Source organism: Pristis pectinata, chromosome 6 (assembly GCF_009764475.1).
Source record: "Pristis pectinata isolate sPriPec2 chromosome 6, sPriPec2.1.pri, whole genome shotgun sequence".
In the NCBI taxonomy this organism is placed as follows: domain Eukaryota; kingdom Metazoa; phylum Chordata; class Chondrichthyes; order Rhinopristiformes; family Pristidae; genus Pristis; species Pristis pectinata.
In genome coordinates this window covers 100,165,671-100,193,142 of record NC_067410.1, presented here as the reverse complement: position 1 = coordinate 100,193,142, position 27,472 = coordinate 100,165,671, and the positions used below count along the sequence as shown (strand labels likewise).

General features: G+C 42.9%; 1 protein-coding gene and 1 long non-coding RNA gene across 2 annotated transcripts in view; one reads left to right on the top strand and one right to left on the bottom strand.

Annotated features, from left to right (window-relative positions):
• Positions 1-9,975: 9,975 nt before the first annotated feature.
• LOC127572103 (uncharacterized) lies at positions 9,976-22,270 on the bottom strand. Its single transcript, XR_007956571.1, has 3 exons — positions 22,200-22,270; positions 21,515-21,569; positions 9,976-10,689 (listed from the first exon to the last, which is right to left on the bottom strand). It is a non-coding gene; the product is annotated as an uncharacterized LOC127572103 (long non-coding RNA).
• Positions 21,760-27,472, top strand: part of LOC127572097 (sodium/hydrogen exchanger 9-like) — a 363,415-nt gene continuing 357,702 nt past the window's right edge. The window contains exon 1 of the mRNA XM_052018976.1: positions 21,760-22,273. Within this exon, the coding sequence (XP_051874936.1) occupies positions 22,093-22,273 (181 nt within the window). The 5' untranslated portion in view covers positions 21,760-22,092. The remainder of the gene's footprint in view (positions 22,274-27,472) is intronic.

The window sequence follows — 27,472 nt, the reverse complement described above, 5'->3', positions numbered from 1 at the left end:
ATTACTGCCAGAAACTCCTGCCATTGCTGCTCTACCGTCATCCCTGCTGGGGTCCCCGTCCAATCAACGTTGGCCGCTCCTCTCTCATGCCTCTGTAGTTACCTTTACTCAACTGTAATGCTGATACATCCGATTTTTAGCTTCTCCCTCTCAAACTGCAGGGTGAATTCGGTCATATTCTGATCACTGCCTCCAAAGGTTTCCTTTACCTTAAGCTCCCTAATCAAATCTGATTCATTGCACAACACCAAATCCAGAATTGCCTTTTCCCCAGTGGGCTCGACCACAAGCTGCTCTAAAAAGCCATCACGTAGGCATTCTACAAATTCCATCCCTTGGGATCTAGTGCCAACCTGATTTTCCCAATGTACCTGCATATTGAAGTCTCCCATGATCACCGTAACCTTGCCCTCTTTACATGCCTTTTCTGTCTTCTATAGTAGTTGGTACCCCACATCGTGGCTACTATTCAGAGGCCTGAATATAATTCCCATCAAGGTCTTTTTGCCCTTGCAGTTTTTTAACTCTACCCACAAGGATTCTACATCTTCTGATCCTATGTCACTTCTTGCTAAGGATTTGATTTCATTTTTTTACCAACAGAACCACCCCACCCCCTCTGCCCACCTGCCTATATTTTCGATAGGATGTATATCCTTGGATGTTTAGCTCCCAGTTGTGATCTTTCAACCATGATTCTGCAATGTCCACATCATATCTGCCAATTTGTAACTGCACCATGAGCTCATCTACCTTATTTTGTATACTGTGTGCATTCAAATATCACACCTTCAGTCCTGTATTCACCACCCTTCTTCTCAAATTTGTCTCAGGGAAATGTTGCCTGAAGTTAAATTCTTATCTCTTTCTAAACTTCCTACTTATTCTTTATTCTGGAGACTTTAGTGACCTCTCCTATACTCTCCTTTTACTTTATCCATACTTTTCCAGTCTGTTGAACCCACCACCCCCACTATTTAGTTTAAAGTCCCATCCACAGCCCTAGTTAGGCAATTCGCCAGGACCCTGGTCCCAGCGTGGTTCAGATGGAGCCCGTCCCATTGGAACAGCTCCCTCCCCCAATACAGGTGCCAATGTCCCACGAATTCAGACCCACTTCTCCCACACCAATCTTTGAGGCATGCATTTAACTCTCTGATCTTATTGACCCTGTGCCAATTTGCACATGGCTCAGGTAGCAATCCAGAGATTATTACCTTTTTGGTTCTGCTTTTTAATTTAGTCCCTAGCTGCTCAAATCCCCTCAGCAGAACCTCTTTCCTTGTTCTACCTATGTCATTGGTACCCATATGGACCATGACAACTGGATCTTTCCCCTCTCATTCCAAATTCCTCCACAGGTCAGATGAGATGTCCCAAACCTGGGCACCAGGCAGGCAGCACAGCCTTGGGGACTCTTGATCCTTGCGACAGAGATTTGTGTCTATTCCCTTGACTGCACTATCCCCATTTACAACTACATTTCTCTTCCCTCCCCCTTCTTGAATGGCTCCCTGAACCATGGTGCCATGGTTCAGTTGCTCATCCTTTTTACAGACCCCACTCTCATCCGCACAGGGAGCAAGAATCTCTGACCTGTTGGACAAGCTCAAGGACTGAGGCTCCTCCAGCACTACCTCTTGGATCCCCCTACCTGCCTCACTCACAGTCACACTCTCCTGTCCCTGACCACAGACCAAATTTGAAGTATTTAATCTAATGCGTGTGACTGCCTCCTGAAACACAAAGTCCAGGTAACTCTTCCCCCTCCCTGATGTGTCACAGTGTTTGAAGCTCAGATTCCAGGTCATCAACTTTGAGCCGGAGTTCCTTGACCAATCAACACTTGCTGCAGATGTCATGAGGAAGCACAATGGGGTCCACCAGCTCCCACATCAAGCAGCTACAACACATCACCTGATCCTGCATCCCTGCTTTATTTAATTAGTTGTAATTTGGTGCCTTTTTATTCAACTACTATATTTTAAAAAAAACCTTACCTGTTCTTACCTGCTACTCACCTGTGCCTGTTCACTGAAGCCTCTTGAGCAAAGCCTCAGCTTCCCACTCCTGCAGAGAGATTAACTGAGGGAAGTGTAACAACTTTTCCCTTTTCTGCAGGGCTTTATATTTTTGCCACAAGAGGTCGAAGGGACAGGAGAGAGCAGAAGCTGTGAAAGATCGATCAGAGCTGAAAAGCAAATTGGATGAATATAAGGAACTGAATGATGTTGACTTCAAGGTCCACATGGTATTGTCTGTGCCAGTAAATTACAACGAAGATTTTGTCAAACTGACCTCCCAACCTGGGTCTATTGAATGGTGAAAGTGTAGGACCACTGGCAGCTCAGATTGTCTGTTTGCAATGGATATATATACTCCTGAAAAATGTTAAAGCCTTATCTGGTTCTGGCAGCTCTTTGTGCAGTGAATGTTACTAATCCCAGCATGAATTATTTTCATGAATTGCTGCCAAAAAAATGAGGAAAAAAGTATATATATAATGTATACACACATATATTTTAATGTGCAGTATGTACTTTTTGGATAGCTTTTAATGTAGCTTCAGTATATCTAGTGCACGGCACAATTGCTAATTTTAATTCAGCTACATATTAGGTAGGTCTCAGCATTCATTAGTAAGTTTGTTTGACTATATGTAGGAGTCCTTCAAAAAATAATCAAAGTTGGAAATATGTGAAAGAATGAGTATTGTTAAATGCTACAATAAAGGACCAGAAACTAATCGCCAACTATTATCAGCTGCAGAACTATCTCCCAAAATTGCCAATAATTAATGATAATGATTTTTATTTGAACTGAATGATATGTATGTATATAAAATACCATCTTTAAGCACGTGGAAATTGTCACTTTAAATATTTGCAGTAGGTTCCACATTCCTGCGACAAAATCGAAAAGTGTTCTCCTGTTATAAACATGACATTAATCTTCTTCTGTCAAGGAACACAGGCATTTACAGGGAACAGAAACATGGCATCTCTACGAGCAAGTTTCGGTTCATTCTGTTTGACTGCCTTTCTCTACCATGTTCTATGAACTGTAAAGATGGATGAGTCTGGATTATAGCTGGTCCCTCAGCTGCTATCAGTATTGTTCTCAATGAGCTGATAGCCAGCATGATCTGCAGTCTGAAACTGATGGAAAGTCATCCGCCTATCTGGCAGTCTTTTGGAGGGCTGTCATGTTCTGGCTTTGATATGTGGGTGTTTTCCAACTCAGTGGAGGTAAACATTCACAAAGTTGCAACTATAATAGAAATGTGTATTACTTTAGTATGATGATCTGACAAAATCAATTTAAATTATCCTCAACATGATAGAATCCTGATTTTATTTTAGTCACATAGAATAAAAAAATGAACTCTAGAAATATGATTCCTTTTAAGGGATGTATTCTTAAATTGATGAGATTTTCTGAATGTTGCTGTTATATTCTTGAAGTTCAATCCAATCTTCTAACTTGGTCAAACAGTGAATCCTGTTAAGAATGATATATCAAAATAATTTAAATGTAGTTTGCTATTATTTACAAGAAATAAAATTTAGATACTTAAATGATTTGCGTGTCTGCCTTCCTGGTTTTGTATGTCTGCTGAGATTTAAATTGTTTCCCACCTTGAACTCTCCCAAATGCTGATTCCTAAACCATAAATTATATCAAGTTTTGTTCACCCAGCATCCCTGGAGTTACTGCACTAGACTGAGTCCAGTCATCCACCATTGATTTTAAGATGTTGATGAAAAACACGATGATGCTGGAGGAACTCAGCAGGCCAGGCAACATCCGTGGAGAAAAGCAGGCGGTCAACGTTTCGGGTCAGGGCTCTTCTTCAGGACTCCAGCATAATCATGTTTTTCATCTAGATTCCAGCATCTGCAGTCCTTTGTTTCTCTCATTTTAAGATGTCGATTCTTGTTTTCATAATCCAACCATAACCTGGCTCTCCTGTAAATTACTCTAGCTCTACAATCCTCCAAAATTCCTGCACTCCTCCAAATCTGCCACCTTGTAGGTCCTTAGTTTGAATCAGAGGATAGGCCCTTAACTCTATTCACTGACCAATCCTCTCCAGCTCCCCTCCATTAACCACTGATACTGTGTTGCCTTTGAGCTACGTGACTAGGTTATTTCAGATATCAGTCAATGACACTAGTGGGCCCAGTCACACAGCCTGGACTGACCACATGCAACATGATAGTTGGTGCTGAAGTCAATCCTTTTGGCCTGATGTGATAAAGTTAATCAAATAAATTTTTGATGGAAAAAAACTCAATACAGGTCACCCATGGGTAACCCACAGGTTCTGTTATTACAGATGTCCAGAAGTCGATTTTGTCCATGTCAAAAAATACATAAAAATCACTTGATATGGAAACCTTACCTCCACAGTCTTTTAATGAATGGCATCGAAAGACCATGATAACAAAGAACAATTACAAAAAGTGGAGAGCGAGAGGAAACTATTTCTACCGGTCCGAGGAACAAACACATGTACTTACATCAGACTTTTAAATTTATTAATATTTTAGGAGCTCATTCATATGTTGGGTAGTCATAATACGGGGATGGCCTGGACAGTAATTCATCAAGATTGTGGCTGATCTGCTACCTACTTCCATTTTCCTGTCCAAAACCCCATATTCTTTTATTCCCTTAGTACCCAGAAATCTATCATCCTGTGATTTGACTGAGTTTCCACAGCCCTCTGGGCTAGAGAGTTCGAAGAGCTTCCCACCCTCAGTGCAGACCATTATAACAACTTTAATCAGGATATCGCAGCTGAAGCGGAGCCAAGGCACAAATGAAAATTGGACTTTATGAGTAGCTAAATTACTCTGCTGTGCTCAATATAGAACAATTGCAAACTAAAATCTCATTTCAGAAATGATGAACAGTTCACTAAATATTATTCCCTTTCAATTTTCAATCTAGTTTTCAGAAAATTATCATTCTAAGAGATTACTAGGGGAACCCATAAATTTATGCCAGGTGCTTGATGGCAGACTTATTCCAATATAAATTCAACAATTTTGTTTTTTTTTAGCTTACAAATGGATAGAAATGCCTGAGAATGATCGGCAGTGACGATCATTTCAATCTAGTAAAGGTAACATGCCTTAATGACTACCGACCAGTGGCTCTGACATCCATCATGAAGTGCTTTGAGAGTCTGGTCATGGCACGCATCAACTCCAGCCTCCCAGAAAACCTTGACCCAATGCAATTCGTCTATCACAGAAACAGATCTACAGTGGACACCATCTCCCTGGTCCTACACTCATCTCTGGAGCATCTGGACAGTAAAGACACCTACATTAAACTATTGTTTATTGACTACAGCTCCGCCTTCAATACTGTAATTCCAAGCAAACTCATCACCAAACTCCAAGACCTAGAATTCAACACCTCCCTCTGCAACTGGATCCCTGACTTTCTGACCAACAGACTGCAATCAGTGAGGATAGGCAGCAACACCTCCAGCACGATTAATCTCAACACTGGTGCCCCACAAAGCTGTGTCCTCAGCCCTCTACTCCCTATATACTCGTGACTGCATGGCCAGATTCTGCTTTAACTCCATCTACAAGTTTGCAGATGATATCACCATAGTGGGCCGTATCTCAAACAATGATGAGTTGGAGTACAGGAAGGATATAGAGAGCTTAGTGGAATGGTGTCATGACAACAACCTTTCCCTCAATGTCAGCAAAACAAAAGAGCTGGTCATTGATTTCAGGAAAGGGGACGGTGTACATGCACCTGTCTACCTCAATGGTGCTGAGGTCGAGAGGGTTGAGAGCTTCAAGTTCTTTGGAGTGAACATCACCAATAGCCTGTCCTGGTCCAACCACGTAGATGCCACGGCCAAGAAAGCTCACTAGCGCCTCTACTTCCTCAGAAGGCTAAAGAAATTTGGCATGTTCCCTTTGACATCACCAATTTTTATCAATGCACCATAGAAAGCATACTATCTGGGTGCATCACAGCTTGGTATAGCAACTGCTCTGCCCAGAACCACAAGAAACTGCAGAGAGTTGTGAACACAGCCCAGCACATCATGGAAACCAGCCTCCCCTCCATGAACTCTGTCTATACCTATCGCTGCCTTGGTGAAGCAGTCAGCATAATCAAAGACCCCACCCACCCTGGACATTCTCTCTTCTCCCCTCTCCCATCAGGCAGAAGATACATCTCAGGACCCTGAGGGCACATACCACCAGGCTCAAGGACAGCTTCTATCCCACTGTTATAAGATTATTGAACGGTTCCCTTATATGATGAGATGGACTCTTGACCTCACAATCTACCTTGTTATGACCTTGCACCTTATTGTCTACCTGCAATGCACTTCCCTGTAGCTGTGACACTTTACTCTGTATCCTGTTATTCTTTTTACCCTGTACTACCTCAATGTACTGTGAAATGGGCAGGCACAGTAGTGCAGCGTTTAGCTTAACACTATTACAGTGCCAGCGACCTGGGTTCAATTCCGGCCACTGTCTGTAAGGAGTTTATATGTTTTCCCCGTGTCTGCGTGGGTTTCCTCCAGGTGCTCTGGTTTCCTCCCACATTCCAAAGATGTATAGGTTAGGAAGTTGTGGGCATGCCATGTTGGTGCCAGAAGCATGGTGACACTTGCCGGCTGCCCCCAGAACACTCTACGCAAAAGATGCATTTCATTGTGTGTTTTGATGTACATGTGACTAATAAAGATATCTTAATGAATCGATCTGTACAAACGGTATGTAAGACAAGTTTTTCACTGTACCTTGGTACAAGTGACAATAATAAACCAATACCAATCTCCATGAACAGATGGAATCCATTTATCTCTGTATCTACCAGTCCTCTCATAAATATTTATCAGCCCAAATTTCTCAATCAACTGAAATCTGAAGATTTGCCAAATCAGGGCAGGAGACTATTACACCCATGTTGTGGATGAACAGACTGGTCCCTGGGGCTGCCATACAAGGAGAGACTGAGCAGACTAGGGGTGTATTCTCTAGACTTTAGAAATACAAGGAGTGATCTCACTGACACTTAGAAAATTCTTTGCTATTAACTTTGAGCCTGTTCTCAAATTCACTTGGACCAGTTCTGACACTTCTCTCCCTTCCCAGGATCTCTCTGTCCCCACCTCAAGAGACAAGCTATAAACTGACATTTGCTATAAACCCACTGACTTCTGCAGCTACCCAGACTAAATCTCCTCTCATTCTGTCTCCTGTAGGAACACCATCCTTTTCTTTCAGTTTCTCTGTCTCCACTGCATCTGTGCTCAAGATCCTTTCCAGGACTTATGAAATATCCTCCCTTTTCATGAAACATGTCTTCCCTTCTACTGTAGTTGATGGAGCCCTCACATGCATTTCCTCCATTTCCTGGATGTCTGCTCCCACCCCCCCCCCCCACCCCTCCAGGCAGAACCAAGGTAGAGTTCCCTTGGTCCTCAACTTTCTCCTCACCACCCTCCACAGCCAGCATATCATCCTCTGCCACTTCCTCCAGCTGCAATGGGATCCCACCACCAGTTACATCGTCCCCCCTCCCCCACCTTTCCGCAGGGATCACTCTGTCCCTGACTCATCCCTCGCCACCCACCCGTAGAAGATGCAACACTTATCCCTACACCACCTCCCTCACAACCATCCAAAGACCTACTTAGTCCTTCCAGGTGAGGCAGAGGTTCATGGTCACCTCCAACCTCATCTATTGCATTCGGTGCTCTCGATGTAATGAGACCAAGTGTAGAATAGGAGACCATTTCGCGTAGCACCTACCGTCTGTCCACAATGGCCATCTTTAGCTTCCCGTTGCATGTCATTTCAACTCCCCATTCTCACACTGCCTTGTCTGTCCTCAGCCTTGTCCACCGTGAAGCCAAACACAAACTAGAAGAACAACACCTCATATTCCTGATGCAGGGTTTCAACCTGAAATGTTGACAATTTCTTCCCCATTTCCTGCCCACCACAGATGCTGTTCGACCCGTTGAGTTCCTCCAGCAGATTGTAACACCTCATTTTCTACTTGGTCAGCCTACAACTCAATGGTATGAACATCACATTTCCCAATCTCAGGTAACGTACACCCCGTGTTTCTTTCCCACTCCCACTGGTCCACCGAGGTTCTCTTTCCCTTTGTTCACCTTCCCATTTCCAACTGCCCGTCACCCACACAGCGATCCACCTGGGTTTCTCCTCCCCTAGCCTACCCTTCCTATCACCTCCCCCATCGGGTTCCATCTGTTCATCATCCCCACTTTATCTGGGTCCACATCACATTTCAGCCTCTGTTTCTGCCTTCCCCTCCCCTGCCCCCACCTGTCTCCCATCATTTTTTCCTTATCTGCTTCCAGCTATCACTCACCAACCTCTGTCTCTACACCCCCCCGTCCCCCTCCCTCATCCAGTTCCATCTGCCCATCATCACCCATCTCACCTGGTTGCACCTATCACCTACCAGCCCCTGTCTCACCCCTCCCTCTCACCCCTTTATACTGGCTATCTTCCCTCTGTACTCTCAGGCCTAATGCAGGGTCACCATCTGAAACATTGACCATCCGTTTACCTCCACACTTGTGCCTGACCTGCTGAGTTCATCCAGCAGTTTATTTTTTGCTTGCAAAATTGTCACAGGACTCGACAGCTAGATGGGGGGTGGGTGGGGTGGGGGTGTGTTAATGTTTTCCATGACTGACATCCAAAGTAAGGGATCACATTCTCAGAATAAGGGGTAGGCAATTTAGGACCGAGAAGAGTGGAAATTTCTTCACTCAGAGGGTGGTGAACTCTTGGAATTCTCAATCCCAGAGGGCTGTGGAAGTTCAGTCTAAACACAGATTGATAGTTTTCTGGATATTAAGGGAATAGAGAGATACAGGGTTTGGGCAGGAAAATGGAACTGAAATAGAAGATTAGTCATGACCTTGATGAATTACTGTGTTACATTTTTTATTATTCCATATGTATTTAATTAATTTAATTTAGATTTCCAAGCTGCTGGGGTGCACTCCAAACTTATGCATTTACATCATTCATCTGGGCATCTGAGTTATTGTGCTGCAGTTCCCATGGCTCCCAGCATAGCTTCCCTGATCCCAATGTATCTTACACTTCATTACTTGAAATATGATGTAACATTGAGAAGAATCTAGATACACTTGTAATGATGAATCTCAAACGACTGCTTTTAAAGATACAAAGATTCTTACATCATTTTGACAATAACCAATCTCTGAGAATGTCAATGTATTGTTGGGATGATGGAATACTTCTCGTAATCCCTTCAAAATTCTTTTTAATCGTTCTGTTAAATTTTCCTCACTCCATTCCCTGGCTGAGAGTAAAGCCTTCTCCAAGTCTTCTTATACTTTACCACCATGAATGCCTTCAATGCATCTGCACAGCCTTTGGTCAATTGAGAAACAGGGTATATGAAGATCAAGATCTCAGTACCGGCAGAAAACTCATGGACTACCGGGGAGGACTGATCCCTACCCTCCTACATGCTTCTGAGACCTGGATGACCTTCAGCAGGTATCTCAAGGCAATGGAAAAATAACCCCAATGCTGTCTCCACAAACTCCTCCAAAGTCAGTGTCCTCTCCCACCCCGCAGCACTGATGCCTCAGTTGCTCTCAGCTGGCTATGTTGTGTTGGCCACATACCCAACACCAGACTCTTGGAACAGCCACTTACCTCTGTCATAGGAAGAGATTTCCAAGCACAGAGGAAAAAAAAAATCAAGGATGCGAATCAGAATCAAATTTATTATCACTGACACATGACGTGAAATGTGTTGTTTTGCAGCAGCAGTACAGTGCAAGACATAAAAATCTATAAATTACAAAATAAATAGTGCAAAAAAAAGGAATAATGAGGTGGTGTTCATGGGTGCATGGATCATTCAGAAATCTGATGGCAGAGGGGAAGAAGCTGTTCCTGAATCGTTGAATGTGGGTTTTCAGGCTCCTGCACCTCCTCCCTGATGGCAGTAACGAGAAGAGGGCATGTCCCAGATGGTTAGGGCACTGCCTCTTGAAGATGTCCTCAGTGTTGGGGAGGGTTCAAAGCTTCCTTGAAGAAATGCAATATCCTCACTGACTCTGGGATCCTCTGACCCACGACCAGTCAAAGTGGAGAATGAGCATTTGGGATGGTTTTGAGAATGTCAAGGGAGCACACAGAAGCCCTGCATTTCCAGCAGAAGGAGTGCCACCCTCACAGACAACTCACCTAATCACCCTGGCAGCCACCTCCTGCTTCACATATGGAAGAGTCTGCAGTTCCCAAAATGGCCTCACTAGCCACCTCAGAACCCACAAAACTGGAGAAGAAGCAGTATTCCTCAATCCTGAGGGGCTGTCTAAGAAGTAGAGGAAGAAGAAGTAAACTAGAGATACACAAGGTTGATTTTACCCCTGAATGCCATTTGGTTCCTTTCTATGCTTAATGGGATTACTCAGATTTTGAACTAAGTGCATGGAGAATTCAGCCATGGGAGGAAGTGTCTTATTCCCTGAAGACACCGGGCATCCTCTGTCATGTGATCCATGTGACAGTAGCTAGTTGGTAAAACTGGACAGTGAAGACCTGTTCTCCGTAGGGAGTATCACAAGTAGTGGGGATCCACTGTAATCAAATGATCACTTGGAGGTGCCTCGAAAGACAAAATTAAAACAGCATGTTACTGGAATACTTAAATTCTTTAATTCCCTGTGTTAATTATATGCTCAGTGCCTCAAAATATGTATAATATTTTCACCTATTTCTACTTAAGTGAACCTGTATTTATCAATCTTGTTATTAATTCGTTCAAATGAGATAACCATCCCTTTGAATTTCTCTTATCATGGAGAAGGTACATGTTATTTGTCTGATGACAACAGAGCAATCTAGAAATCTTTGCTGACAGTGCTGGAGCTGGTAGAGCCCCTGCCTCACAGCACCATAGACCTGGATTCAATCCTGACCTCAGGTAATATATGTGTGGAGTTTGCATGTTCTTGCCGTGCTCTAATTTCCTCTCACATGACAAAGACATGAGGATTGGTAGGTTAATTGGTCACTGTAGATTGCCCCTGGTGAGCAGTAGAATCGGGGGGAGTTGATGGGGATGTGGGAAGAATTTTAAAATGGGATTAAATATAGGATTAGTGTAAATGGGTGGTCGATGGTCGGCGCGGAGTCAGTGGGCCAAAGGGCCTGGTTCCCTGCTGTATCTCTATGACTGTAAAGTATGGTGTCAGAAATCTCATCTGACACCAATCGCACGTTCTTTCTATGACCGTGAGGGTTTCCTCTTGGTACTCTAGTTCCCTCCCACATCCCAAAGACATGCGGGTTCATAGGTTAGTTGGCCACTGTAAATTGCCCCAAGTGTGTAAATGAATGTAATGGTAGAGTCGGGAGGGAGGTTATAAAAATATGGGGAAGAATAAAACAAAAATGGGACTAATGTAGGATCAGTGAAAATGGGTGATTTATGTTTGTGAGTCTAAAGACCTGTTTCCATGCTGTATCTCTCTGTGAATCTATGATTAAATAGAGCTGGTTTTCGGTACAAAATAGTTGGCTCAGTCCCTGACCTGATATGGCTTTTAGAGAAAAAGTGGATGAAGCATGGGTTCAGTAGCAACTGAAATGTTCGCCTCTGTCTTAGTGATACTGTATATATGAGTTCTTGAGCTCCTCAGGATTGAGGGTGTCAGGGAGAGCATATTGAAGAGATGGTTGGTGTTGAGAATAGATGTTCAGTGTTACCTGTACACCACAACAATGCTGGAACTGTAGCCAGTTTTAAGAACTGGGGGGCTTCACACAATATTGCTGATGTGATCCTGCCGGCTCTGGGAATGAACATATAAACCAGTTGTGTGCCATATGCAAGCAGGTAAGGGAGCAAAGAGGTTGAATATCCGGAGTGGAATTTAATTAGGGTCTTACTGGGAACAAGGTGAATGTGAGGGTGCATTTGAGCATTTGGATGTCTACAACAGTGTCCTCTGTGAATGGAAGCCCAAAGACTAGGCAGATGGATTATTGAAAATGTTGTTGGCAGAAACTTTGGGAAATAATGCAGAGGTTCGAATCCTGCCAACTATGCGTCAACCTTAGGGCAGGCGCGGTAGTGTAACGGTTAGTGCAAAACTCTTACAGTGCCAGCGACCCAGGTTCAATTCTGGCCACCATCTGTAAGGAGTTTGTACGTTCTCCCAATGTTCGCATGGGTTTCCTCCGGGTGCTCCGGTTTCCTCCCACATGTACAAAAGTTCCAAAGACGTACGGGTTAGGAAATTGTGGGCGTGCTACGTTGGCACCAGAAGCATGGCAACACTTGCGGGCTGCCCCCAGAACACTCTACACAAAAGATGCATTTCACTGTATGGTTCGATGTACAGGTGACTAATAAAGATATCTTATTACTTCCAAAAGCAGGTACAAGAAGAAGAGTTGGAGGGGATAAGGAGATGTAAGTGGCAAGTGAGCACAGGTGGAGAAATGAAATAGCAAAGATACAGGAGACGGCGAGATCAATGGGATGGCCATGAATACAGATGGGCAGGTGGGTTTAGTTGGAAGGAGAGCTTAAGGGAGGGAAGGACGGCAGAGATGTCAGTGTGAGAGTGCAAATTGAGCTGTACAGTAAAATTACTGAGGATGAGAGATCTCTCCATGCAAAGGCTGAGAAAGAAAAGGACAGGGCATAATATAAGAGCATGCTAAACATCAAAGTTCAGGGCTTGTTTTTAGTAGCAATAAAGTGATGCAACCAACGAGGCTCACAATTTCTGGAAAGATTAGTCAGGGCTGAGTCGCAATTCTGTTTTATCTCAGGCTTGGCCTTATCTTCAGCTCCCTTCTCCTCCATCCCAACAGATCTCCCAATCATGTTCTGAGCAGAGAAGAACTGCAGATAAGCACCCTGGCAACAATAGCAAGAATTCGTTGACCACCCTATTTAAAAAGTTAAAGATAATGCCCCACCTATTATGCAATCATATGATTTCCTCTCACTGGCATTTTTCAAGGGGAACAATTGTGTAGTCCAATGTCTGATATTAGATACATTAACATTATATTACGGTTGTTAACATCATTGCTTAAAATAAACAAAATGAATTAGCAAAAAGTTTAGAATATTCAAAAATAATTTTAAAAATTAGAGATAGTTTTAATAAGTAATCCTTCACTACAATTCCCTTGTCTTTTTCTCTCCTCCATAGTTGTTCTTCCTTAGAAAACAAACCGAAGTTTTCTGAATAGTGACGGGAGCCTTCTGCACCTGCACAAACTAAGTTAAAACTTTTCCTTGAATTGTAAAATCGGTTTATCAATAGGGATGTGGTGGCGTAGTGGTTATGACACTGTGTCATAAACCACAGGCCTGGACTAAAAATCCTGAGTCATGAGTTAATACCTTCTTTGTCTTTTCCCAGTTCTGATGAAGAGTCTTGAACCTGAAACATTAACTGTTTTCCTTTGCATAGATGTTGCCTGATGTGTTGAGCATTTCCAGCATTTTCAGCTTTTATTCTAATGTCCAGTATTTAAAGTTTTTTTTTTCTTTTCATTTGGAGTTCATCTCCCTTCAGAAACTGGGTAATTTAAATTCAGTTCATCACATACGATACACTTTTTAAAAAAAACAACAGTAAGGCAACTGTGAAATGATCAGAATAATGTACAAACGGTTCTCTAATGTGCTTAAGAGAAGGTAATCTGCTATATGTACCCAACCTGGCCTTAAATGACTTATAAGCCAAACTAATTCATTTGATTCAAAGCAAAGCCTGATGTGATTGTACTCACAATATTGTGACATTTACTTAGCATGCCAGGCTCCTCTATCATCTTCCCTGGGTGCATCCTGTCCCACTGGCAGGATAGCTCACCAGAGGAGGTGGTATACAGGTGGGATGGGGGAATGCTCAACCCCAGGTTGCAAGAAGTCTCATCTCATCAGGCATTAACCTCCTGATAACTGAGGTTACCTACCACTGTCCCTCAGCTGGTGAATCAGTGCTCTTCCAGGATGAAGAACACTTTAAGTATTATGACATCATCAAGGGCCCTGGATGTATTTTGGGTAAAGTCTTTCTTCAACATCCATCACCACCAAGAGTGGCTTGACCGAGTTGGCTGAGACCTGAAGAATATTGCTGCCAGACTAGCTCTCCAATAGGTCGTGAGTAGACCATAATGAGACCGATTTGATCTCATCCTCACCAATCTACCTACCTTTCACCCTTCTCGGTCCACCAATCACCCACTGGCCCCTGTCTCACCACTCCCCCTCTCTTCTTCATGCTGGCTATCTTCACTCTCCACCCTTAATCCTAATGCAAGGTTTTGGCTTGAAACATCGACAATTCCTTTCCTCCTACAGATACTGTATAACCTGCTGAGTTCCTTCAGCAGATTGTTTGTTGAGCCATTCAAAACCATCTAACACCTGAGCGCACACACATTGCAAATGACCAACTGATACAAATAAAGGAAACAAAATAAATATCCTAAAATTCCAAATATTCTAATGGAATGCAAGTAATGAAATAAATATCTCAGGCATCAATCAACACTCTCAGGGGACAGACCTATCAAGACAGTCCCATTGTTGTCACCAGGCTCATGGATCGTACTATTCACTCTCATTTTCCCTGCAGTTGCAGATTATTGATTCACTACCTTTGAAGTAGGCTTCTCAGTTTTAGTCTGACCTTGGAAAGGTTCATTTTATGTCTATAACAGAAAAAGCTTTGTTTTATCAAAAGAATTGAGCTAGAAGAAGTGACACTTCCCCAATTTTATTTAATATTTGCTGATGATTGTAATGTATAAAGTATATATGTATGTAGGGCAGCATTAAGAACTGATTTTGTATCACAATATGACTTGATTGTTGTACCAGGCACTGCAATTTAGTTGATATTACACTGTCTTCAGTGAAGACAGTCCAATTGATAGCTCTACATTCATTATTTGCTTACGCAAGCAGCAAAACAAATATAGTTGGCATCAAATGTAAGATATTGCTGCGTGAGTGAATATCAGGACAGAGAGGGAAATGGAGGACATCAGTGATGATAATTGGTTGACATGGTGGACATGTTGGGCAGTTTGAAAGATATGATTGGATTCAGCCATTTGCCCTGTGTATAGAATGTTTGGAAACATTCTTGAGGGTAAGCAATCTTCTCAAGATCACAAAGGAGGAGGTAGAACAGAAAAACATGACCGTACATGAGAAGAGAAAGGCAACGTTGTTGCTGATGAAGGGCTTGGGAAGGGGGCTGCTGGAGAAAGGTGAGACCTGAATCTATCAGTACTACAAAATACAGAAGAAGAAGATACAGTCCTTAATTAACAAGAGGAATGTGTCAATGGAAAACATTTTATAACGTGAAATTGTGTAAATTTAAAAGGCTGGGTGAAAAAGCATTGGATATCTTGGTACTGCGTGTTTCTCCGGCCGAGAGCCTGAAGAAATGTTCATGATGGGTGGTCTTCATTTTCACAGCTGAGCTACAAAGTCAAAGTGAAGTTTATTGTCATATGCACAAGTACATGTATGCACAGGTGCAATGAAAAACTTACTTGCAGCAGCATCACAGGCACATAGCATCAGATAAGCAGCATTCACAAAAAAAGCATGAATTAGACACAATTTTTACAAGAAGGAACACAATCAGAACAAATAAAACAGTCCATCTTAGTGCAAAGTGGTCACAGTGTTGCTAAACTGCAGTGATTAGGGTTTTTTGCCAGTTGGTTCAAGAACCAAATGGTTGAAGAGAAGTAGCTGTTCTTGACTCTGGTGCTGTGGGACTTCAAGCTTCTGTATCTCCTGCCCAATGATAGATCCAAAAAGATAACATGGCCTGGATGGAGGGGATCTTTGATGATGGATGTTGCCTTCTTGAGGCGGTGCCTCCTATAGATACTACCAATGGTGGGGAGGGATGTGCCCATGATGTACTGGGTAGAGTCCATTTCTCTGAAACTTCTTACGGTCCTGTGCATTCGAATTGCCATACCAGACCATGATGCAACCAGTCAGGACACTTTCAATTGTACATCTGTAGAAGTTTGTTAGAGTGTTCGGTGACAAGCGGAACCTCCTTAACCTTCTAAGAAAGTAAAGACGCTGGTGTGCTTTCCTTATAATTGCATCTATGTGGTGGGTCCAGAACGGGTCATCCGATATGTTAACACCCAGGAAATTAAGGCTACTGACTCCCTCCACCACTGATACCCCAATGTAGACAGGCACATGTTCACCCTCCTTCCCCTTCCTGAAGTCAACAATTAGCTCTTCAGTTTTGCTGACATTGAGCGAGAAGTTGTTGTTGCAGCACCACCCAACCAGGTGTCCTATCTCACTCCGGTAAGCTAACTCATCGCCACCTGTGATTCATCCAACAACAGCAGTGTCATCAGCAAATTTGAGGATGGCATTGGAGCTGTGCTTAGCCACACAGTCGTGATGGGTTCAGCAGGAAACCAGTAGGTCACATGAGTGTAAATGGCACTAGGTCTAGCTATAGATGATTTGGAAGCCACCTGTCCTCAGGATGCCCATTCATGATGGGGCACTGGTATAATTGTCACAGAATTGGAGATTTGTTTATGATCCAGACAAATTGGAAATTTGTATATGATCTTATGTTATCTTCATTGGAGTGATGCTGTACTTTCACTTGTTGCATCTTCCCCAAAGGAGCTAACAGCCAAGAAGGTGGCTGTCCTCATATGGCTCAATGCAGGTTTAGTAAACAATCCCATTAGGGTACCATACACAGCAGAATCAGATAATGAAGCGGCAGAAATAGGAATATAGAAATAGGATACTGGGGAATTATAACTCCTTTTAGCTTAATAAAGCTGAGAAGCCTACTTCAAAAGGTAGTGACTACACAGCAGAATTTGATAATAAAGAGGTAGAAATAGGAATACATTGGTATCTATTGCACACATTTGAGTAATTCCATCACTCTTTGGAGGCAAAGCAAAACTAGATTAAGCAGAGGCTCCCTGGTTTATTGAGGGAAGTGACCTATCAGGATTCCTGTAGTGATGGGTTTATTGTCTATCTTAAGGGCAGGTGTGGAGACTCAGATGCCTTAGTATCCAATGCAGGAGGAATTTGACCACACTCCATCTAATGGGAAATGAGAAGCTTGGGCTGAAATGAAATTCAAGCAGTTAAACGCGAGAACATCCAGGGAGAGGGTCAAGCAGGGTTCAGCTAAAGCATGCATGTGCTGTATGTTAAGAAAACTGAGCAAAAATCATGAAGCACTTGGCCAAAGAATGTGTTCAAGCATGCTGGCAAAGTGATATCGCCACATGTGAGTTTGCAACAAGAGTGGACAATATTTACAAAGGGTATATCCGGAGAGACATATAGCATATTGAAGACATTTTTGGACCTAAGTGCTAAAAACACTCAGCAGTTCAGGCAGCATCTGTGGACAGAGAAACAGAGTTAACATTTTGGGTCAAAGACCCTTAGAAGGATACTCTTTGGCTTGAGTATTAACTCTGTTTCCTTCTCCTCAGATGCTCCCTGATGCACTGAGTTTTTCTGCATTCTCTGCTTTTATTTCAAGGTTCCAGTATCTGCAGTTTTTGATTTTCAACCTTAGGCAGTCATGTATTCATGGCAATGACTGGGTAGGTGGCTGGCAGTCAAGGCTGAAGATAGTCCATAATAAGTGGCCCAAGTCAAATATGTCACTTTGATAGTGACTTGACGATTTCAGAACAGTAGGATTAACCACGAACCTTGAGGGCAGCCAGTTCAAATGAAGAATCTGTAACACGTTTTACAGAAGCAATACACAGAAATTTTAGGAAAACAGCTGTATTGCCACAAGATTCCACAAGCAAGCTCAGAAGGTCTAGCAAAGTCAAGGCAGGCAGAGAAGTTGAGACTGCACAAGTTCAGGGGAAAAGCTCAATGTCAGCAACTCACAGAACTGCTGAATGGGCAGAATCAAGTGCAAATGGAGTTGGATGCTTTGAGAAAGAATGGTATTGCAATGTGGAGCTGGTTCCAATGCTCCAAGGGATGTAACAGCAGGAATGGTTGAAAAACATCAGCACAAAATAGTGCGGTGGGACAAACTGAAATCAGGTGAAAGCCTTGAAGTCAATGCGGAAAAATCAAGAGAGATAATTTTGTGACTTCAAAAGCCTCAGTGGGAAAGAGGAGAGGTCCAGTGTTTGCAATGGGTCCTCATGGGAGTCAGGATGAGGCACACATAGAACTTAGAAAAGTAACTGAAGTAGAGATGGTTGCAACTGAGGTCATGGTATCCAGTCATACACCAAATATAATGTCTAATTGTAACTCTTATAGTTATTGATGAGTTACTAGCCTCTGTGTTAAAATTTCTTTGTTGACATTTTTATCCATTCAGTTGAGTCAAAGAACATGGCGCTATAGAATGCCTAATACATCGTAATCAGTCAATATGTTAAGGCAACAGTTGCAGAATAGGATGCGAGACCAGATATGTATGAAGCCTTCCTAGTAATGCACTAGAATTACAAGTGCCCGGAATAGATATTTCAAAGATATAATGTGAAATTTGCAGTTAGAGTTCAGTGGATGAAGAAACCAAGAGATCAAGTGAATTCAGAACTGGTTGAATTTGCTGCCATATGCTAATGTAATTTTTTTTTCATTTTCAGTCTTTGAAAGTCATGGATTCATGGTACTGACTGGGTGGCTGACAGTCAAGGATGAAGAGTCTGTCAGAAGTATGTAAGATTGTGAGATGCATAGATAGGGTAGGTAGTCAAAATATTTTTTCCATCATAGGTGTATCAAACACAAGAGGGCATAGATTGAAGGTGAGAGGTAGAAGTTTTAAAGGGGAAGTCAAATATGTCACTTTGAGAGTGACTCAACGATTTCAGAACAATGGGATGAACCACAAACCCCATAATAATTTCATAATATTTACGTAATTGCATACAAATATGTGTAGGCTACCTAAAGGAACAACTGCTTGTACACAGACATGGCAGCTCAATTGAGACCTATTGTCTTCAGTTAAGGAAATTCTGTTTAATGGCTGTCTCTGTTACTTACCTGTGCAAGTATCAACACAAAGCAACCCACATCATTACAGTAATATTTGAAAAGCAAAAAAAAACTGTTGTAAATCTGAAAACAAAAATATGGTGGAGATACTCAACAGTCAGGCAACACCTTTGGAGAAAGAGAGAGATAACATTTTAGGCCTGTGGCTTTCCTCAGAACTGATGGGGGAAATGCTCTTGCTTCTAGTTGTGATGTAAAGTCACCGACTTGAAACAATAACTTTGGTTGGAAAGATGTAATGAGATATAATGAGTGGTGTGCTATTTGGATTGGTTCTGAGTGCCCAACTTTTTCCAAAAGAATGGTTCCTAAATCTTCTGATGACATAAAGATAGGCAGGAATGTCAGTTCTGAAGAGGACATAAAGAAGCTACAAGGGGATATGAACAGGTTGTGGCAAATGGGGTGTAATGTGGAAAAGTGTGAAATTGTCCATTTTGTCAATAAAAGAAAAGGAAGCATATTAACTAAGTGGTGAAAGTCATAGAGTTGTACAGCACAGAAATGGATCCTTCAGCCCACAAGTCCATGCGGACCTTTTTGCCCATCTACACTAAACCCATTTGCCTGCATTGGGACCATATCCTTCTATGTTTTGCCTACTTCAGTGTCTGTTTAAATGCCTCTTAAACATAATCATTGTAGCTGATTCCACCACCTCCTCTGCCAGAACATTCCAGATATCAAGCACTCACTGTAAAAAATTTACCTCTCAGATCCCTTTAAAAATTCTACCTCTCACCTTAAACCTATGCCCTTTTGTTATTGATGCTCCTATGATGGGAAAAAGGCCCTATCTATGCCTCTCATAATCTAAAATACTTCTGTCAGGTCACCCCTGTCAGCCTCCTTCGATCCAGGCAAAACAAGCCCAGCCTGTCCAATCTCTCCCCATAGTTAGAGTCCCTCAATCCAGGCAACAACCTGGTCAATCTCCTCTGCATTCTCTCCAGTGCAATCAGCTCCTTCCTATAGTGTGGTGGCCTGAACTGCACACAATACTCCAAGTGCAGCCTAACCAGTGCTTAATAAAGTTGCAACATAGCATCCCAACTACTATATTCTGTGTCCCGCCCTAAGAAGGTAAGCATGCCATATGTCTTCTTGACCACCCTATCAGCCTGTGTTGCTACTTTCAGGGAAGAACAGATTTGTATCTCTTGGCCTCTTTGTTTATTAACATTCTTTAGTGCTCTGCCATTTACTGCATATGTCCTACACCCATTTGACTTCCTCAAATGCATTACCTTACATTTGTTGAAATTATATTCCATCTGCCAACACTCCGCCCAACTCTCCAGCTAATTGCTATCCTGCTGTAGCCTTAGACAACCTTCCTAGCAATCCACAACACCACCAATTTTGTAGAGATCTGAGATACAGAGGGATTAAGGTATCCAAGTGCATGATTCATCAAAGGTTAGTATGAAGATGCAGCAAATATTAGAAAAGGTAAGAGAAAATTATTGTTTATTGCTAAGGGAAGTGAATACAAAAGTAGGGAGCTATGCTTCTGTTACATAGGAATTGGTGGACCTCACCAGGAGTACTCTTTACAATTTTCGTCTCCTTATTAATGCATTGGAAGCATCTTAGAGGAAGTTTACCAGCCCAACACCAGGAATGAATGTGTTTTATGAGGAAAAGTTGGACAGGCTAGACTTATATTTGCTGGTGTTTAGAAGAGTGAAAGGGGACAATTGAAAAATGTAAGCTCTTGAGGATGTATCCTCATGTGGGGATGAATCTAGAACTTTTCCCCATATCAGAGGCAGGTAAAACTAGGGGCCATAGGTTTAGAGTAAGGGAGAAGAGATTCAGAGGGGATATGTGGGGGACCTTCTTCACCCAAGGAGTGGTAAGTACCTGGAATGCACTGCTGAGAGAGTGGTTGAAGCTGGGTTGCTGACATCATTTAAGAAGTGTTTAGACAAAAGCTTGAAGTATGTCGGTATAGAGAGCTATGGACCAAGTGCTGGACAATGGGATTAATACAGAAGGGTGCCCAATAGTCAGTGTGGACGAGTTGGGTCGAATGGCTTATTTCCATGTTGTACGATTCTATGACTCTAATGGGAACTAAGAGTCACCACTTTAAGACGGAGATAAGGCAAAATATTATTCTGTTGAGGGTGAAAGCAGAACCCTTGAATATTGTTAAGGCAGCAAATTTGTGCTCATGCAATGGGGTTAAAGGTTACTGGGAGCAGGTGGGAAAGCAGAGCTGAGGTTATAATGAGCTCAGACATGGCATTATTAAATTACAGAGCACTCGAGCGGCCCATTCCTACATGTTGGTACCTCCAGAGATGCTATCTGACTTGCTGAGTATTTCCATCATTTTCCGTTTTAAGGCAGATCTGACACTTACCACAAGAATGGGGTTCGGAGAACAGTTGCTCAGAGGCTGTACGGTCAGGGACAGTCTGAATAAAAGAGGGAGCAAGTTGACAATGAGGAGGCACTAAGTTGTTGCGCCGGGAGCCAGAAGCGCAGCTGACTGGGGTTGGGTAGCGCGGCGCTGCGCCCTCTGGGTGATGTAGTCCTATCTGCATCACGTTGGCCGGGGGGGGGGAGACGGGGAGTGGAACTACAACTCCCAGAGCGCAGCGCGGCGGCCGCCTGCCAGCCAGCCAGCGAGCGGAGGATCTAACGGAGCGGATCCCCGGGCAGAGGGAGCGGGCGCTGCGCTGCGCCTCCGCCCCCGCCCAATTTCAGCCCTGCAATCCGTTTCTGACAATCCGCCCAATTCCAGCCGCTGACTAGCGCCGCCGGGCATCCTTGCCGCCAACTCCAGGCCAGTATTAAACGCTGACAATTCGCCCAAAATTCAGCCCGGAATCGGTCTGTCAAATTCCGCCCACCCTCCCCCGAGTCTTGAGCCCGGAATCGGCGCAGCCGAGCCGCCCACGACCCCCTCCCTCAGCTCGGAGTCTGCATCCGTTGAAAATGGTGTCCCAACTTGGGACGAAGTCCACCTCGGGCCGGAACGCTGCAGAAAGTCATCGCCAGGACACGGCGCAGCTGCTGATATTCAACTTTTTGCTGATTCTCACCATCTTAACCATTTTCCTGTTCAAGCACCGGAGAGTCCGTTTTCTGCATGAGACTGGAGGGTCAATGTTTTACGGTGAGGGCAAAGTATGAGTTAACGTGTCAAGCTGGGGGGGGGGGGGGAAACAGTGAAATATCTCCATTCTGTGTGTGCAGTGGAAATAAATGGATGCACCAGTTAATGTGTTAGGCAAGAGTGAATGTGTTTGTGGTCTCCCAGCATGGGGAGGCTTTCAAGCCTTGGAAATAGCTATTGCGAACAAGCCCATATCGTCATTGCTGTCAGCCGTTGGGTTGCAACAGAGGAAATGAGCAGAGGAGCGAGATGAGCTCCTTTGCTTCCCTGTCGATGCTCAGGTGTCTTTGCAAACAAACAGCTCGGGCGCTGCTTCCTTCTGCTTTACTCCGCTGCAACCGATTGGGACACAACGCATAAAAAAGAGACGTGGCGCACACATGAGGCACATACACTTGCACGCTGTCAGTGTTCTTCCCCGGTGAAAACGGCTGCTTGGAAGAACAACTGTGACTTTGAGACTAGATTGTAAAAGTTTCGCCTGGAGTGGGGAGGTGAGATTAGGAAGTTGTAAAACAGCACAACTGTACACATTAAAAAAACGATTGATGTTTGATATTAAATCAAGTGGCATATTGTACTTTGTCCACAAATGCATTGAACTTGTTTGCGGTGGACAGCGATGGTCATGGGACATAGTCAGGCATCATCTGCCTTTGAGCATTGCTGAGTGCTTATTCTCAGTTATTCATTTCTCTTACTATGTCCGTTATAAATAGTCTGTATGTGAGGCAGAAGTGTAAACACCCTCTCCTTTCCTGAGTGCAACGTTGGCAGGTACAGAATGCACCAATTGATTTTCTGATGTGAGATCTAACCGTATGTTGCTGCTTTATGATTTTCCCTTAGCTTCGCCAATAGTCACTGATACTGGCATCATGCCCTTTCCCCATTGTACCCCAGTGCCTGAGATAATGTGAGGAAGCTAATGAAAAACATTATCTTGCACTGCGTACTTGGAGTTTAGAACCAGTTTCTGTGACAAATAACATTACATAATGCCTAAGATAAATAGGTTGTATTAAGAATTATTTAGTAATAAATAATTTAAACAATTATGGTCATAAATTGGTGTGGGGGGAGCATGGGGAAAAGTATTTACTTGTGTTCCTTTATGAATTGGAAAAGGTTCAAAAACAAAGGTATTTCTGTTAATTGAGGAAGTCAGGGAAGGGGAAACTAAATAGATATTTTGCATCAGTCTTTATGGTTGAAGAAGCTTCAAACATATTGTTAATACTGAATGATGCCAGGGTGAATTAAACACCATCACAGAAAAATAGCATTAGGAAACTCATGGGCCAAAGGCTGATAAGTACCTGAGCCCAGATGAAAATCAACATTACAACATTAGCAATGCATACACAGACAAGGAAGCTTCATCTTAACTGCCCTATTATTTCACCTTATGTGAGATATTCTCTTTGTTCCACCTCTCGCCCTCCCCCTCACCTTTTCAACCTGGACTAACTTGTTTTCTCTCTTTCTCAGTCCTCTAGAGTCATAGAGCAACATGGATACAGGCCCTTGGTCCAACGAGTCCATGCCGACTATGGTGTCCACCCAGCTAGTCCCAATTTCCTGCATTTGGCCCATATTGCTTTAAGGCCAATATTGCTTTAAGCCCCACCCCTCCATGTACCAATTCAAGTGCTTCTTAAATGATACTATTGTACCTGCCTCAACCACTTCCTCTGGCAGCTCACTCCATATACTCACCACGCTCTGCGTGACCTGACGAAACAACTGTTTCTCTTTCCACAGATGCTGTCTGAGCTACTGATTTTTTTTCCTTTAGAGGAAGGAAGTGAATATATGGTAGCAAGATTTCTGTTGGAAATAACAATCGTTGGGAAGGTAATTTGCAAAGAGGAGACAAGCAGTTTACAGAGACAGATTGATAAGTTAAGTGAGCGGCAAATAGAGTATACTGTGGGGAAAATGTGAAGTTGTTCATTTTGAAAGGAAGATTCAAAATGAACAACTTCACATTTAAATGGAGAAAAACTGAAAGGTGCAGTGCAAAGAGATTTGGGGGTCCTTGTACATAAAACACACAAAGCTATCACACAACTGCAGCAGGTCATAGTGAAACCAAAAGAATGTTTGCCCTTACTTCAAAGTATAAAAGCAGGGAAGTCTTACTGCAACTGTACAAGGCCTGAGTGAGATGACTTCTAAATTACTCTGAACAATCTTGGTCCCCTATTTAAGGAAAATTATTTCATTGGTTCAGAGAAGGCTCACTGGGATGATTCAGAGTATCAAGGGATAGTCCTACTAGGAAAGGTTTAATGATGTGGGACTCTACTCATTTGCATTTAGAAGACTAGGAGACAATTTTACTGATATTTCAGAGGTTAATTGGGATAAATGGTGAGAGGATGTTTCCTGTCATAGGAGAGTCCAGAACTAGAGAGCATGGCCTCATAATAAAGGGGCACTTATTTGAGATGGAGATGAAGAAGAATTTCTTCCCTTGAGGTTGTGAATCTTTGGAACTCCTTGCTACAGTGGGGCTGAGTCCTTGGGTATATTTAAGGCTGAGGCAGGCAGATTTCTAATCGGTAAGGAAATCAAGGATTATGGGGAAAGGACAGAAAGTGGATGAGGAATGTGAGATCAGCCATGATTCTATTGAATGGTGGAGCAGGCTTGAGGAGCTCAATTGCCTACTCCTCCTCCCACTTTTGACTAGCCTTGAATAGTCTTACTCACCCAGGTTTCACATCATGCAGTCACAATCATTTGCTTATACAGGCTGTCCCCAGGTTAAGAAGGCCTGACTTATGGACGTCCCCAAGTGAGCTCCCATAAGAGTATCAAATTCAAAAGTCTGACATATGTACGTGCGTTCATTCGTATGAATGGCAGAACTAGCTTCTTCTCTCTCCACATTTAACAATTGTTCTCATCAGTCTTATGTGCTTTCAATGCTATTCATTACAATACCGTAGAGGTATGGTTACCATATCAAGTGATTTTTTCTTTGTTTTGTGTATCTTCCAACTTATGGATAAAATCAATTTATGGAAGTCTGTAAAATCAGAACCAGTTTGTTACCTGAGGATTGCCTGTACCCAGATTTTTTCAATCTGGGCTGACCTTGCCTTTGGGTAACATTGATATTCTTGATGCCCTTTACCTTGATTTCCAATTGCATGCTTCAATTGGAGAGTGTTACTTCAAATTAGAAAATAGGAGCAGTCAAAAAATTGGAAACTGCAGAGGCTAGAAATCTGAAATAAAAGCAGAAAATGCTGGAATCTCTCAGCAGGTCAAGCAGCATCATACAGCTTGAAGACGTTTCATCAGAAGAGACAAGCTCTGACACAAACTGGAAAGGCTGGTTATCTGATATTGTTGAATTTGTTCTTTGATCCTGAGGGCTTTGTCAGTAGATGAGCTCCTGTTGCTTGAGTTTACATTGGGCTTCTTTTAAGACATCTTTATTAGTTACATGTACATCAAAACACACAGTGAAATGCACCTTTTGCATTGAGTGTTCTGGGGGCAGCCCGCAAGTGTCGCCACGCTTCCTGCGCCAACGTAGCATGCCCACAATTTCCTAACCCGTACATCTTTGGAATGTGGGAGGAAACCGGAGCACCCGGAGGAAACCCACGCAGACGCGGAGAACGTACAAACTCCTTACAGACAGCGGCTGGAATTGAACCTGGGTTGCTGGCACTGTAATAGCGTTATGCTAACCGCTACCCTAAAGAGACCAGAGGCAGAGAGGTCAGAGCAGGACAGGGATGCAGAAATAAAATGACAGGCAACTGGAAGCTCAGAGTCATTCTTGCAGACTGAACATAGGTGATCTGCAAACCAGTCACTTGATCTGCATTTGGTTTCTGCAGTGTAAAGGGAACCACCTTGTGAGCACTGAATGCAGTCCACTAAATTGGAAGAAGTGCTTCACTCGGAAGGAGTGTTTGGGTCCTTGGGTGATGTGAAAGGGCAGGTGTTACATCTCCTGCACTTCAATGGGAAGTGCCATTAGAAGGGAAGTGGGCATTAGTGGAGATGGAAGTGTGAACCAGGGAGTCATGGAGAGAACGATTCCTTCAGAATGCTGGAAAGCATGGAGGGGTGGGCAATATGTGCCTGTGTTGGCCAAAACCAACACTGTTTGTCTCTTTCACTTTATAGTGGGCTCCACTCTGTCATAGACATTCTGTTTCTTCTCTCCACCCCTTGCCTTTAACTTCAATTTAAGACATGTTTGATTTCTAATTTTTCTGGTACTGATGAAAGGTCATTGACCTGAAATGCTGATTCTGTTTCTCACTCCACAGACACTACCTGACCTACTGAGTATTTCCAGCATTTTCTGTTTATATTTTAGAATTATAAGCAGTTGAGTAACTATTTGAAAATATAAATTGTTCTCTTCTGCCGAGGATTCTTGTAACTTTTCTTAATATTAGACCAGCAATGAACAGACCCCACAACTTCCCTCTGAACCTTTTACCTTTTAACTTTCTTATTTCTGCCCCTAGAGGGTGACCTCTCAACTGAGGGAAATGGGTTCTATCGTTTCAAGCAGTCTAGACCTCTCATAATTGTATACATCTCATTTATATCTCCCCTTGGTATCCATTGTTCCAAAGAAATCAACCCCTGCTTAGCATATCTAAGCATACAAGTGTTAAAAGTACAATAAAATATTGTGACTATGCATTCTCTGTTAAAATCTTCTTCAAAAATATCTGTTGTTGTTTTATCCTACTTCTCAGGTACCCCACGGGTCATTCTAATGCTATGCTTTAATTTAGGTGGATTTTTTCCAACTCCTCTGTCTCAGTTTGGAACTAGATATTGTAAAGGATTTTGAGATATTACAGGGCAAAGCTACAGTTGGATTGCAGTAATGTAGCAATAAGTGTCAAGTAGCCTGTGGGCACAGCAGTAAATGTAGAACTGCCACCAACTGAAAGTTCTTAGTCACACACTTAGAAACTGGTGTTCCTTCATCATAACAAGGTCAAAATGCTGGAACTCCCAGCCCACATCTGGAGGATGTTGATTAGACCAACTGCAGCAGTTCAGCAAGGCAGCTCACCACCACTTTCTTTGGGTCATTAGAGACAGACAGTAAATGCCAGCCATGCCTCATCCCCTGAATAACTACAAAGCTCACTAACACAATAACCAACTTGCCTGTAGTCCACCTGCCTCACTGAACTTGTGTAA